Genomic DNA, 14,914 nt, shown 5'->3' on the forward strand with positions numbered 1-14,914 from the left:
GAGGCACCATCGTTAGACTAATGAGTGGAATAAAAAAGACGATATACCTTGTTCTGTTATAACTCAAACCATCCTTATTGTAGCAGTCCAACAGTGTTAAAGGGGAGAAATGTTAAATACTAGTTTAAGTAAAAACATAAAATTTTTACAAAGCACTCGTTATGCAGAATTGGTTCTCTTCAGTGTTGTTTAACATGCTACATGTCAGTGACACCTGAATATTGAAGTTCAACGTGGGGCTAATTTAAGTGTACTCTGCTCATATAGTGAAGAAGATAGATACAATCATAAGAAAGCCTCATATTTTGAAACATGTCATATGATTAGTTTGTAAAATCGTGATCTGAAAACTAACAATGATCTGAATTGAACAATATTTTAAATAGAAACACTCAAGTGAAGCACAACCTCAAGTATCCTTCCACCACTGTCGGGCAGATGCTGTTAGGTTATGTAAAAGCCTGCTTTCATCATACACAAATTGATCGGTATGTGTTTTGCACCCCATTGCCCCTGTCCACTATATGTACAGTTTGTTTATCTGGGCAATATGTGCAGTCAGAACTAATCCCATGCACTGGCTTTAGCTAATTGAGCTGCGTTCACAAACAAGAAAAACATCCCCATTTATTAATGGGACACAACGTGCACAATGGCAGTCACAAGGACAGTGAGTCCAGTAGATCAGAAGCATGGAAATGAACAGTCCACGTGTCAGCAACCAAACATGAGATCATGAGTTGGAACAACAGCGAGGTTAGCCGCTGCGGATTAAGGAACGGGTCCTAGGGTGAGACACACACGCTAATAGTAGGAGGGAGGGGGCGACACATCTGCAAGGCCGAGATTTCTTTGAAAAAGGAGCTGATTTCTCTGTTTTTCTTTCATGAAACACTGGGCAGCTTTTTTTTTCCATTTTGTGTGTGTCTATGTTTTTTCAGCCTCTGGGGAAATGATTTACACTTCGGAATGACTGTAAACGCATGTAATATCACAGCTTACGTCGCAGGCAGGAAAAATGTGGATGAGTATGTTGTTGGTGGGTGTTGTGAAAAGATCAAAGGGAAGGTATCTGCTTTATTTAATTCATTTTTTTAACCCTCCCTTATTTTAATTGCCCCAGGCTGGCTCAAAGTCATTGAGCCCAGATGGAGACCGTGAAAAGCTTCTTTACAACCCAGATGAAAAGTATTTTGTAAATCAGACACATCCTGCACTGATAAAACATGGAGGGGCAAAAGGGATGTGTGTGTGTGTGTGTGTGTGTGTGTGTGTGAATGTGAAGGGGGGTCAGGAGAGGAAACAATTGCTCTGTCTGTCTCTGTAGACAGCGAGACCTCGGAGTCTACGCGTACACTTTACACAATGACGTAGTTGTGCATGGGGATATTAGTCAGGAGGAGACTAAACATGAACAAAAACAAACACACAAAAAACACACAAAAACTTGCACATGTGTACATCTATCACATTAACTGCTCAGACACACACTTTTACATGGATTCCAATGAAAGCACCTCCAAGCTGCCTTTATCTGTGTCCTCTGCAGTTTCTCCCAAGTACACAATGACATTAGAGTGAGCCTGCTGTCACATGCAGAGCAACAGCCAAGCTCAGAAAATCTGGTGTATTTTGCTTTGTCAGAGACCTTCAAAACGTCCTTCCATTAACCAGTGTGTGTGTGTGTGTGTGTGTGTGTGAGTGTGTGTGTGTGTGTGAGAGAGAGAGAGAGAGAGAGAGGAAAAACACTTGCTTTAGTACCACTCTGCTGCATGACTCACACCTTTTACAGTGGGGCCTGACCACAGTGACACAGCTGAATCGCCCTCTTTAGTGCTGAAGTATCTCTGAAGCATCTCTTCTTTTGTACCGTCCTCACCATCAGGCTGATACTTATGATGTTTAAGATGTTTTTACAGCGCTTTCGGGTTTCTTTTTAAGTGCAGTTCCTCCAGAAGACATTAGTTTAATCCTCGGACAACCTTTATTAACTAGTCCAGATTTCGGTTTCAGCCGAATCCAACTTTTTGTGGTCGGAACCTGTAAGGCTTTGGGAAGAAATGTTGTTGCTGTTGGGGAGAATTCCAGTAGTGGTCAGTTGTCTGTGCAGGTAGCTTGGGAACATTTTGCCATGAATCCAAACAGTCAGGCAGTTTTTATTCTCCCAGTCCGAGTATTATCATCTCCAACAAGCTTTATAGTATTAAGTCTGAGGAAGGCTTTTATGTTATTGATTTTAAAGTTAAGATATAAGATGTAGTGTAATTAGTAGTTTGTTCAGATTTGGCTACTTGTTGGGACTAATGAACCGCGCGGCAGTAACAGCTACCTGAGAACAGGTTTGATTTTAATTCAAAGTCACATGATTAAGGTTAAAAAAATGTGTTCCTCACAGTAAATTACATTTTTGACATATTGTCACACTGTAGAGAAGAAGAATTATTGCACATTGTTACCACAAATTCCCAGGTGTGCTGTGATTCTGTGTCACTGACAATTCAATTTTCCCAAATTAAAGAAGATGGCTATGTCAGCTGGGTAAATACTTTACTCTGTGAGCCTTATTCCCAATGTGGATCTGCAGCAGAGAGTCCCATCAACAATAATTTAAAATCTGGAGATTGGACCAAACAAAAACCAGGAGGAGGATGTGTACGTTTTTCTGAAATCCAAGCTCTGATCTTAGCATAAGAGAGCTGAGCTCACAACAGTGTTTCTCTCTTGTGCCTTTGATTTAGAGTATCACAGACTGGACAGGAGGTTGAACACAAGCCTGTTGTATTCAGTCTACTTACTGAAGAGTTTCTGAGTAATTAGATCAAGGTGAAAATGTCCACAGATGTCTGGCACAGTTATACATTTTGTAAATAAAAATAGAGCTCACTGCTTGGATTGAGGTGAATATTTGTGACTGAGAAGGCAGATGCTTCAGAGTCTGAGGCTCAGCCATCTGTCTGATCATTTTAATCTTAAAAGAAAAGGCAGGCCGAGACTGTCAGTTGTGGGATTGTTGCAGTAAATGCATGCACAGTTGGTTTAGCTGTACCAGATTTAACATGAGTAAATATAAAATATCTGGTAAAATCTGTTCTCTGAGACTTTTCCTTTGACCGAGCCCTTTAACACATGTGATTTGGTCTCATTGGCTTGTTAATGGCTCTTTTGATCGGGCTGGTTTCTGTGCATGAATGTGGTCCTTGTCTTTTCCCCATGTAGTGTTGTCCCTGTTCAGATTGTTATTATGCTTCTCTCCTCTCCGCTCTCCTCTCCTGGAGGCTATTTTTCTGCTCTCCTTGTTTAGTGGCTCATGTCTGCATCATATGTTTCAAAAGCTGTATGTTGCTCTCAACCTTCACGACTGATTACACGGCTAAAATCAATTCTGTTATGTGTTGTTGTTGAGTTTTCAGTTGTATGATGGTAATTGTGACTTTGACTACACCACTGTGTGTGTGTGTGTGTGTGTGTGTGTGTTTGCGTGTGTGTTTGTGTGTGTGTTTGTGTGTGTGTGGATATTCAGCCCTCTAACTGGAGCATGTATTTGGAAAGATAAATATACTGAAGGAAAACAAATCACAGCATCTCAATGAGCTATTGAACATTAGCAAGTTAAATGTTGCACTCAAGAGTCAAGTATGCCCATAACTAATTAAACTTGAATAACACAAATACACACATTTGTTTTTCTGATCATTTATGAAACCCCCAATCAAACTCACAGTGCCTTCAGCTGAAACAAAACAGTTTTCCAGGTTTTTTGTTTGTTGGTGTGAAGTCACGTCTGGGTTTAAATCAGAAGCAATTAAAAGCTCCCTAACTTCTTCTATTTTTGCCAGAAGCCTTGGCTTGTTATCAGCTCTTTCTTATCGCTCTGAAGTCACTCAATTATTAATCTGATTTATCAGTGATCTGATGGATTTACTATGACTAAATGCACATTAATTGCCAGGGAGCCGTGACCATATCTCAATTCTTCTGAGAGCCGTACAGTCTGATATTAATCCAAAAACATTGTAGGTCATTATGTGTGAAAAGCTACTGACAGGTTTGTTCTTTTGCCTCAAGGTTCCTCATTTATTTATCACTGGAAAACTCTGTCTTGTGTAAAGAAAAACAGCCCTCTGATAGCAGAGTCTGTCTGCAGTGAGGGGCTGTGATGTTCTCTGCCAGAATGATGTCATCACAGTGACTAAGAGTCACTCCCTCAGAGAAGTTATTTGAACGAGGGTGTGGAGGGGCCATATTGGCATCTTCATGTGGACTGAATCACTGACATTACATGCTCCTCCGAATTTTCAACGGAAGTGCACAGACTAAAAATGCAAAGGATAAGGGTGTTTGCATATTGGCAGGACTGTGATTTTAGTGAAGTTATGTTTATGCATTAGAGGTGGGCACCAAAATCTTTATTGTGTAACCTTGATATCAGTATGTTCTACTGAATTGAGTTCCTCACACTGAATTAAAATATATATTTTGTAACATTTCTACATACAAAAAAAAGTAAATCAAGAGATTTGTTACCCATTTGTTGTGTACTTACATTTTCCCAGATATTTCAATGGCTGTTCAAACCCAGAGAAATCTGTCATCTGTCAACACCCAGGAGAAAAGCAGAGAGTGAGGAGGAAACTTTAAAACATTACCCTATACATGAACATTTCTGGCTGAATCACGTAGATATATTTTCATCAGCAACGATGGTTGTTGAAGACAACTCCAATGATCCCACACCGCTCAGGTTTTTAGTTCAGTTGTGATTGAGAGACCTCGAGCAGAAAAAATTACTGTGCAGTTGAAGAGATTTTTCCAACATTACAAACTGATATCATTTTCAATAATACGTGTTCAAGGTCAAATATTTTGGATCTCGAGCAGGAACAGATTTCAGCTCAAATTAGCTGCACAGCCCTAAAAATGTAAGAAAAAAATATTTTAATGGTAAAATGATCAGTCAAAACAATTAGTCAACAACAATTAATAATGATAATCGATACAGCGTTGAAGTCATTGATCAAGCCATAATGAGCTTCTCAAATGTGGCGATTCTTTGCTTTTCTCTCTGTTGATATCATTGTAAATTTGATATGTTTGGGTGAAGGCCACTGGTCAGAGAAAACGCGAGACTTGAATGCATCACCTGAAGTAGTGATTTTCAGTCCTGTTCCTGGAGGCCCCCTGCCCTGCATGTTTTATATGTTTCCCTGCTCATCACACCTGATTCAAATACATGGGTTGTTATCAGGCTTCAGCAGAACTTGAAGATGAGCTGATCATTTTAATCAGGTGTGATAGAGCAGGGAATCATCTAAAACATGCAGGAACAGGATTGGGAAAATGTGAAGGGATTAGTCAGTTAGAACATGTGTCATTTGTTGCAGCCCTACTCTTTTTTTAAAAGATACAACTTATTAAGGCTGGACAGACGAAGCTGTGTAGCCGCAGGTTTTGCACAACTTGAGGACGCATTTGTCACATTAATTTGGTGTTTAGATATTTACTTGTTAATTATCTGTAGTCAGACATTTTCATTCAGCTTCTCTGCATCCGTGACAGGTTTGAAGACCTCTGATCATATCTGCTCCACGGCCAGCCAGGCGGCCAATCAGGAGACGGCCAGGCTCACTGAGGAAGGAGACCAACAGACTGGAAGACCCTCTTACCACACCCACACTGCTTCACCCATCACTCCATCGTCACCACCATGTCTATACCAAGCAGCAGCCCAGAAAGAGAGGGCTCTAGTGGGGCTCTCCCTCAGCTAGAGTGCTCTTCTCCTACCGGCATGGATCCAGACCCGCCATCAACAGGCAGCCCAGTTCTCAGCCCAGACTCATCCTCCCATGATGCAGTGCTGTCAGCACCAGCCGCTTCCCCTGCAGACTCGGAGAACCTGAGTCCAGATGAACTGGAGCTGCTGGCCAAACTGGAGGAGCAGAACAGGTTAGAGCCGCCCTCATAGTCATTGCAGTCAAAACAAAGAATTTCTTACAGTTGCACAGTAGCAGCTTCAACCAATGAATTTGTCAATATTCATTGATTCTAATTATTGACTGTTAGCCAAACATCTCCTCTTGTCCTGTCATAGCTTTGCAACACAAGTAAGGCACAGCAGGCCTGTCAAGCTGTTGTTGCTCCACACGCTGAAGCACTGTGCATGGGACTAGTCTAGATGGTCTTGTTAGCATGTCCCACTTATTAACTTGCTGCATCTTCATTAAATGAGTACATTGTTTTTTTTTTTGTTTAGTGGTCGGTCAATTCGAAATTAGAAGCCTGCCTTTTTCTGCTTGTGTATAGAATTATGGACCAATTTAGAAAATCATTAATAATTTTGAGTGGTATATCTGTCAGTTAAACTAAACAGATTCCAAAAATCAAGAAAACATTAGGGAGATTAGGTTATCATGACAAATCTCTCAGTGTATGTGAATCCTGTATGGTAGAAGCTGTTTCACCAAAGGACGAACGATGGACAAGAAAAATCTATAAACTGTAGAAAGTTCGATGTTGAAGTAGAATCTTTTGATCAAGGACAAGAACACAGACTCAGTAATATAGATGAGTGGGCAAATAGGTCAAGTTAAAAGTTAGAATTTCGACTTCACATACAGAATGAAGTGCAGAAATAATGAGGGTTGAAGGTACAGTTAAAACAGTATCTAACTAATGAGATGGTCTGATATGGGAGTTAATTAGAGCTTCATGATAGGAGATGAAAATTCGATCTCTAGAGGCTGGTTATTAAATTCTGATATCGGTAAACTAGAGAGCTGTTATCATCCGGAAATTTTAAAAGTTTCACCACGAACATCCAAGAGTGTGAGTTGTAACCCCATACAGAGAAAATGTTTTGTGTTAAAAGCCCAGTATTGTACATTACATAGCAGCCACTGATATTACAGTTGATGAAAATAAAAATATGGCCAAACACCCAGAAATATGCTTCAGTAGAGAGTCTGTCCTTCACAGGCAACTCAAAAGCATTTAAATGCATCCCTGATTTTCAAGAGAATGTGAAAATATCAGAAATTAATTTATGTTTGTGAGGCTTAAAGTGATACTCAAACATATCTATAACTTTTGAATGTGAGAAGATTGACATTTGAAGAAATGTCCGTTTTTTGGTGGATTTTCTGACTTCAGCCACTGTGCTCCATTAAACAGAGAAATAAAAGGTTTTACGGTCACCTTTCAAGCACAAAAGGTGTGAAGTTCTCAAGTAATATATTTTGTGCGCTCAAAGGTTGTGGTCACAGTGACATCTGGAGGAACAGTCACAGTGTATTTTGCAGCGCTAGGACACAGATTAGTCTAGAAACATAATTGGCATTGTTCAAATCGAGGTGTCTATGCACTATGCAAGAAATTTTTGAGTGACCACAAGCCAATGTCAGTTTGACCTACAATCACAAATCTGCATGCCCTACATCTGCAAGAAATACACCGGGTAAGAAAAGATGGGTATGTAGGTTAGTGTTTTAGAGAACTCTGAATAGATGGGCACTGGGCCCTCAAACATCAACTTTTTCCTATTAGAACATTTTAAATATGAGAGGGGGAAGAACAGAAGGACTGGGATCAATGAGTGCTGCCTAGCGTGACTTCCTGTCGTCTGTTCCTGTTGCCTATTGCACACAATCTTTAATTCTCTCTGCAAAGTAAAACACACACATGTACCCATGATGTTACTGCATGTTCTGTCAGTAAGCTCATTATTTAATCAGTTTAAGATCTGTTTCCTCAAGGATGACATCGGGTATGTCATCACTTGATTTCACTATTCAAGGGTAATGTTGAATCCCTGTGTTAGATAAGGCTTAATCCCACACAAGTAAGAGCACCGCGTTGTGATTGGAGTGCAGTGGGGATGGTAAATAACTTTCAAAAGAATAAACAGTAGCACTGTGATGTTTTTACTTTAAGGAGTCACATACTGTGCAGATCTTTATCCAGCCATCACATGTTTAAGCACAGGAGTCAAAGGGCAGGAAGCAAGAGTCAAGTGACTTAAAAGAATCAGACATTCAGGGTTAAAGTGGGACTAAACTTAACACCCTTGGGGTAAAGAGCAGTCTCTTTAATCACATCATCTCTGCTTCCTCCTGTCCTGTTGAACTAGACTCAGAGGAATATGTGAACAAAAAAACTTTCAAGGCCAGTTTGGGAAATACACTGACATGTGAAGTGACAGCCACGTAGCATAGCTTAACATGAAGCCTGGTTACAGAGGAAAACACCTGGCTAAGCTCTGCTCAACCAAGGGTGACAAAATCAGCCTACCAGCACCGGTTAAGCTCAGTAATTCACATATTTTACTTTGTTTGTTGAATCTGCACAAAACTGTGGCATAAAAATAAGCTGTGATATCACACGGTGTCATTTGATGGACTATTTATTTGCCGGGAGCAATGAATTACTAGCCAAGCTAATAGGCTGCTGGCTGAAGATTTATGTTTACTTGTGCATACATCAGAGTCAAGTAAAGTACCTAAAAAATCTACTAGTGCAGTATTTGAGTACAGTAAGTTGTAGTTAGTTACAAACATCTCTGTTTTTTTTAAGATTTTGCCACTAAGATTTGAATGTTTACTGCAAATGAATATCGTTTCCAAATATTGGTTATCAGCCCTCTTGATTAGGCTACTAATTATCGTCCCTGATAAGCAGATAATGGTTGATTCCTAAGATGTGCCTAATGAACATTTTCATCTCATGACCATAATGACAAAGATGCTTTATTATTATTCTTATTCTAACAGAAAATATCATGTAGGCAGTGGCAGACAGTGGAAAGGTGACCTACAGATAGTCCACCAAGCTCTTTGGTTACAATATACTTCTTCTAATGTATGTAGAACAATCTATTACTGCAGATGACATATTAACTATTTTCTACTGTATTTTAAATCAACTTGTCTACTGGGGTATCTTCAGAAAAATGTCAGACTATCCTAATATTTACAGTACCTTTTAGTTCATATTGTTTGGGCCAATGGGTCTAATATGTAAATATATGAAAGCTAGATTATCTCATTACTTACTGTCAGTGTTGTATTACTTCCTATCCAATTAATCTGGCCCTGTATACAAAGGCGTATTGTTGTTTTTCTTCCCCATGAATTTTTCATAATCATCCAGCTGTGTGTCTTAAATCCTCATGGATTACTCAGCTTCTGATTCTGTAGTTTAAGGTAAAAAGCCCTGCGGCTTCTGGTGCCTCTGCAATGTTTCCATAAACCCACTGATCTGTGCAATGCCACAGTCTGCCTCAATGTCATATCTCCCTGCCATGGCTCCTAGTGCTCATCTTAGCGTGTGCACCATGTTGTATAAGACAAGCATGTTGTGCCTTATAATCATTTGCCTTTTCCATCACAAGTAATCAATCGTAATTTGAGTTTCCCGTCTTCTCTTCTTGCAGGTTGCTGGAGGCTGATTCCAAGTCGATGCGCTCGATGAGCGGTTCCCGGCGCAACAGCGGCTCCTCGCTGGTGTCCAGCTCCTCGGCCTCCTCCAACCTGTCACACCTGGAGGAGGACACCTGGATCCTGTGGGGACGCATCGTCAACGAGTGGGAGGAGTGGAGACGCAAGAAGGACAAACTCCTAAAGGTGGGGATCCAGCACCGGAGAAGGAAAATGCGACATCATATGGCAGTATTTTCTCTGGAATGAGCCACTGAATGTAATTAAAGATGAGAACATCAATAAGAAGATTATTAGCCTCCTTATTATGTTTTTAAATCTTGTTGGTCAGGTTTCACAGGAAGTTTACTGGGCCCCATGAATCCCTGACTCATTGTAGAGGCTGGCTGACCATCTATAACAACAGACTTTATCACTGGTCTGTTTTTAATTTAAAGGGTTATTTTTAGGTGTGTTTGTGTCAGAAACATGGTCTCGAGGTTTATTTTGCCGACTCTCTGGGGGAAGATAAACCTTTATGATAATTCAGATGCTATGTGTTTTTACAGTAATTTTGATATGACTGCTGCACTGCATCAGTTTGCTTCTCTCTTCATCCTCTTTCCCTCCTACTTTGCTCTTTGTGTCTCTCTGTGTCCTCTGTGACAAAAAGAGAAAGCCCAGGGGAAGAGAAAGATGGATGAGGGGACAGGACAGCAAAATGAGTCAGGGTGAAAGGGAAGGTCAAGCAAACAAAACAGCAAAACTTAAGATTATTGATTTTAATGAAGAAACCAGAGCTGAGGGTTAGGAATTATTGTTGTAAATGCATTATGATATATTGAGTGGCTGGAATTATAAAACAATACTAACCTGTCCTTGTAGTTACATCTATTCATCATCTGTAATAGATTCCTGACACCTCATCTGCCTGCTCATTGCTCTTGAAGAGATGCTTAGACATTTTTAAAATTACATCCATCAGCACATAAAACAGAGGTATTAATCCTCTGTAATGTCTTTGTCCTGCAGGAGCTGATCAGAAAGGGCATCCCTCATCATTTCCGGGCCATCGTCTGGCAGCTGCTAGGCAATGCCACGGACATGCCGGTGAAGAACCAGTACTCTGAGCTGCTAAAGATGTCGTCCCCCTGTGAGAAGCTCATCCGCAGAGACATCGCCCGCACCTACCCCGAGCACGAGTTCTTCAAAGGCCAGGACAGCCTGGGGCAGGAAGTCCTCTTCAACGTCATGAAGGTGAGCACCACAGAGTCTGACATCACATCAAGGTCTGGAAATGATATAGTCATTTATGAATTTGGTATACACACTTGGTGGGTGTAGTCTGAAATCACCTGTTGGTCTGCTCATCTGGTACCAGATGCAGAGGGTAAGTTGTTAAAATTGTTAAGAATCAGGCATCTAGGTGGCCTATAGAGGTTTAATAATGACCATGTAATTGCAGTGTTGCCAGGGACCTTTATCTTCCCTTAAAGGAGGAACTCACACAAAAATGAAAAGATTTTTTTGCATTTTTGCTTAATAATTTGACTGAAATGATTTAAGTGTTGTTGTTGTTTCAGCATGACAAGCAAGAATGTAAATACTACCTGAAAAAAAGTAACAATCCTAAAATCAGAGTGCAGTTTTTGACTGCAATTAACAAATCCTTTTTGTATTTGCCAGGCTGTGAGTGTTACTTTCCTGATGTAATTTATATTCATGAGACAGAATCTGTAGAGGATCAAACATTTGGAGATCTGTTGCTTACAGCCATGGAAACAAGCTTGTTGACCATCTACATATCAGTCAATTTTTCTGGTGGCTCAGCTGCGCAGGAAATGAAGAAATCTCTGGTGACTTGTTGATCCTGTTGCTCACAGTCTGGATGTTCGGTCAGGATTACAGATGTCATCTGTGCTGCTTTCTATAAATACAACACATTACAAATGTGTGTGTGTGTGTGTGTGTGTTTCAGGCGTACTCTCTTGTGGATCGAGAGGTGGGCTACTGTCAAGGCAGCGCATTCATCGTTGGTCTGCTGCTTATGCAGGTAATGCTCAAATATTTCATGATCTATAATGAGCTTTTTTTTTTCCTAAAGGTTCAGCATATGATGTCTGAGCTCTGTTGTAATCAGTCCCACGAGATAAACACACAATTTTTTTTTAAAAACTGCAGGGCAATTAAGTTGTCTCTTGAGGTTATCTATAATATATGGGAGTCATTGTGTAATAAGCTGTTCAACATAAGCTGTCTGTAATTTATACCTAATGAGGAAACTTGACTGACCCCTCACCCTTCCTCCCAGATGCCCGAGGAGGAGGCGTTTTGTGTTTTTGTGCGTCTGATGCAGGAGTACCGCCTGAGGGAGCTGTTCAAACCAAGCATGGCCGAGCTGGGACTCTGCATCTACCAGTTTGAGTATCTGCTGCAGGTAAAGAGGAAGCAGTGCAGTCTGTTAATGAAGATGAGGCTTGCAGTGTGAGAATCATCCACAGAGGGGCAGCAAATCATTTATTTATGTGTCCAGCACACTGTCCTCGGACTGTATTGTGTTTATTTGAGTCTTATGATCTTCCTCTTTTCATCGATTCCAGGAGCAACTTCCTGAGCTGAACGTGCATTTTCGGTCCCAGAGTTTCCACACATCCATGTACGCCTCGTCCTGGTTCCTTACTCTTTTCCTCACCTTCCTCCCTCTCCCTGTCGCCACACGCATTTTTGATATATTCATGTATGAGGTAGGAAATATACAAATTACACACACAAGTTGGTTTTTTTTATGTATTTGATGTGTTTAACTGTTTATTTTCAGTGTATTAATACATGTATTGCATGTATTGAATATATGACCTGTCTGCAGGGCCTAGAGATTATCTTCCGTGTGGGCCTCGCCATCCTGCAGTACAACCAGACTGACCTCATTCAGCTCGACATGGAGGGCATGTCACAGGTTAGCAGCTGCAGCTTTACACCGCTTGTCGCCGAAATTAGTTTCGTGTACAGATTCAATCATGAGTGAAGTGCTCCACAACGTCCCACTTTCCCTTTTGCGCAAGAGTTTCCTGAAAGGCAGATCTGCTTCCCTCAGTCATGTTAATTCAAAACAGAAACAGGAACTGAGGCTCATTTGATGATGTGTGATGGTTGAACAGTAAGGCAGGAGAGAATGAACTATGAACGCGAATCGAATGCTGCGTTGTAAAAACTCTCCAAACCAGTGATTTAAGTCTTGATCTGTATCTGATCTGAAATATGAGGCAAAATCCCCAAATTAGATCAAAGGCTGGACATTTTGACCTTTTTTTTTGTTTTTTATACACGCTTAATAGCCTTTTTACATTTCTTTTTCCTTGCTACTGGGGTAAAATACAGCAGAAAATTGAGCTGAAATGACATTTAAATGTTATTTTCATAAGTGATTAATCTGTTGATTATTCATTTAGCTTATTGTGCAACTGTTTAGCTGATAAAATGTCAGAAAATTGAGACTATTCCATATCCACTATTTAAACTCAAATTCCTTATTTGATTAAACCAACCATCAAAACCTGCAGTATATTCACTTTATAGTGATAACAGAAAAGCAGCTAATCTTGATACTGGCATTTTTGATTGAAAAGTTACTGAAATTATCAAGTCTCATCTTAGTTTATAAAATGGAGTATGTTTGAACTCACAATAGATACATCTATGTAATATAATTGTGTGTCAGAACCATCGTAGCGTTAGCTGCCCATCTTCACTCATCTAGAACGTGTCTGCCCGCTTCTTCATGAAATATGAATGAGCAGCTTTGTCTGTCTTGAGCTCTCTAATCTTGTGTTTCCCTCGGGGTCTGCCAGCATTTCCAGAAGGTGATCCCCCACCAGTTTGACAGCTGCCCAGACAAGCTGATCCTCAGGGCCTACCAGGTTAAATACAACCCTAAGAGGATGAAGAAGTAAGAGCACTCATTACTCAGCTAACAGCCAATGAGAGTCAGAGTTGTTTTTCCATCTGATTAATGCTCAGGGCTTCACACTGATCTTTGTTTGTTTTTAGCATGAAAATTGAGGAACTCATTTCTTTAAAGAAAAAATAATAATTGCATAATTCTGTTGTTGTTTATTTTTTTATCAGACTTGAGAAAGAATACACAACAATTAAGAACAAAGAAATGGAGGAACAAATTGAGATCAAGGTGTGTGTTTGATTTCTATGTTTTTTACATGATGTGGATTACACAATCAACCATATTTTGTGCCTCCTAACTGCTCTGCACCACCCTCTCTCTGTTCAGAGGTTACGCACAGAAAACAGGCTGCTGAAGCAGAGGATCGAGACGCTGGAGAAGGTAAGATATGGGCTTGGATTCCAACCTGTCTATATGCTAAAATAAATTAAGTAAATGCAGCAGCATTGAGACGAAACGGAGGACTCTTTGTGTTCCGTTTAGATCTTATTAAAGCTGTGGGTTTTAGATTGGCAAGCTCATTTTCTGCGGTTGGTTATCTCTTGTGAGGGAGCTAGTTCTTGCAGTGTGAGTTCTTGTGTGTTTCTGGGTAAAGATGCTTCTCTCTTCTCGTCTCTAAAGAGACTCTACAGTTTTTTAATCTTCTCCTCCTCCTCTCTGAAATACTTTTTTCTGGGTGATCTCACGCTGCCTCTTGTTTCTTCACAAACATCTCCACATTTGTTTCGATTGATCGACTCCTCACCCTTCGATCCTGTTTCTCTCTCTTCCCTGAGTGTCCTCTTGGGTTGTGTTGTGGTTTATTCTCCCTGGTGTCCCACTTTCTTTCACTTTTTCTTCATCTCTTTTTTTCATCCTCTTGTTGCTCTACTTCGCTGCACTGTAGGAGAGTGCCGCTCTGGCAGACAGACTGATACAGGTAGAGTACTGTGAACAACATTCCCACTGACCTGACTGTCCTTCTCCCTCCTCCTCTTTTTGCTCTCCTGATCCGCTTCTCTCCCTCCTCTAATCAGTAACCAGCCAAAAGTGCATGAGAGAATATTGCTTATGTTGTATATCTTTTCGGTCCACAGGGTGACCCTGTAATGCCTGAATGCATGCACTGTTTATCAATGATGAAACTTTAATATGAGGTTGTACTCTCCCTGCATGTGGCATGTAAACGTGTATTATTATCAGTACTACTGTGACCAGTACATATTTTTGTTATTATAAATACACATAGTTTACCAAAATGTGAATGAAATAACATCATATAGTTCAACTTTTTTGGAAATGTGCTCATTTGCTTTCCTGCAGAGGGTTAGACATGAAGACTCAAGTCAAACTACTGCCAGAGGTTGGTTAGCTTAGCTTAGCACAAGTCTGCAAACAATGGGAAATGGCTATCATAGCTCTGTCCCAAGATAACAAAATCCACCAGTACCTATGAAGCTCACTGATTAGAGAATAGACCTTATTAACTGTTGGTGCAGATCTGGATAAAGGGACTGATATATACTGATATACTGAATATACATTACAAGACAAGTCTTTTTTCAACCTT

At 40.3% G+C, this 14,914-nt stretch overlaps 1 protein-coding gene across 1 annotated transcript in view; it reads left to right on the plus strand.

The window, feature by feature from the left end:
* The window catches only part of evi5l (ecotropic viral integration site 5 like), a 37,625-nt gene that overhangs the window by 7,672 nt on the left and 15,039 nt on the right, over nucleotides 1–14,914 (plus strand). Inside the window, exons 2-12 of the mRNA XM_030423428.1 lie at nucleotides 5,557–5,943; nucleotides 9,425–9,614; nucleotides 10,440–10,664; nucleotides 11,386–11,460; nucleotides 11,719–11,844; nucleotides 12,008–12,151; nucleotides 12,274–12,363; nucleotides 13,256–13,353; nucleotides 13,533–13,593; nucleotides 13,693–13,746; nucleotides 14,252–14,284. Of these exons, the coding sequence (XP_030279288.1) occupies nucleotides 5,705–5,943; nucleotides 9,425–9,614; nucleotides 10,440–10,664; nucleotides 11,386–11,460; nucleotides 11,719–11,844; nucleotides 12,008–12,151; nucleotides 12,274–12,363; nucleotides 13,256–13,353; nucleotides 13,533–13,593; nucleotides 13,693–13,746; nucleotides 14,252–14,284 (1,335 nt within the window). The 5' untranslated portion in view covers nucleotides 5,557–5,704. The remainder of the gene's footprint in view (nucleotides 1–5,556; nucleotides 5,944–9,424; nucleotides 9,615–10,439; nucleotides 10,665–11,385; nucleotides 11,461–11,718; nucleotides 11,845–12,007; nucleotides 12,152–12,273; nucleotides 12,364–13,255; nucleotides 13,354–13,532; nucleotides 13,594–13,692; nucleotides 13,747–14,251; nucleotides 14,285–14,914) is intronic.

Source organism: Sparus aurata, chromosome 1, assembly GCF_900880675.1.
Source record: "Sparus aurata chromosome 1, fSpaAur1.1, whole genome shotgun sequence".
Classification (NCBI taxonomy): domain Eukaryota; kingdom Metazoa; phylum Chordata; class Actinopteri; order Spariformes; family Sparidae; genus Sparus; species Sparus aurata.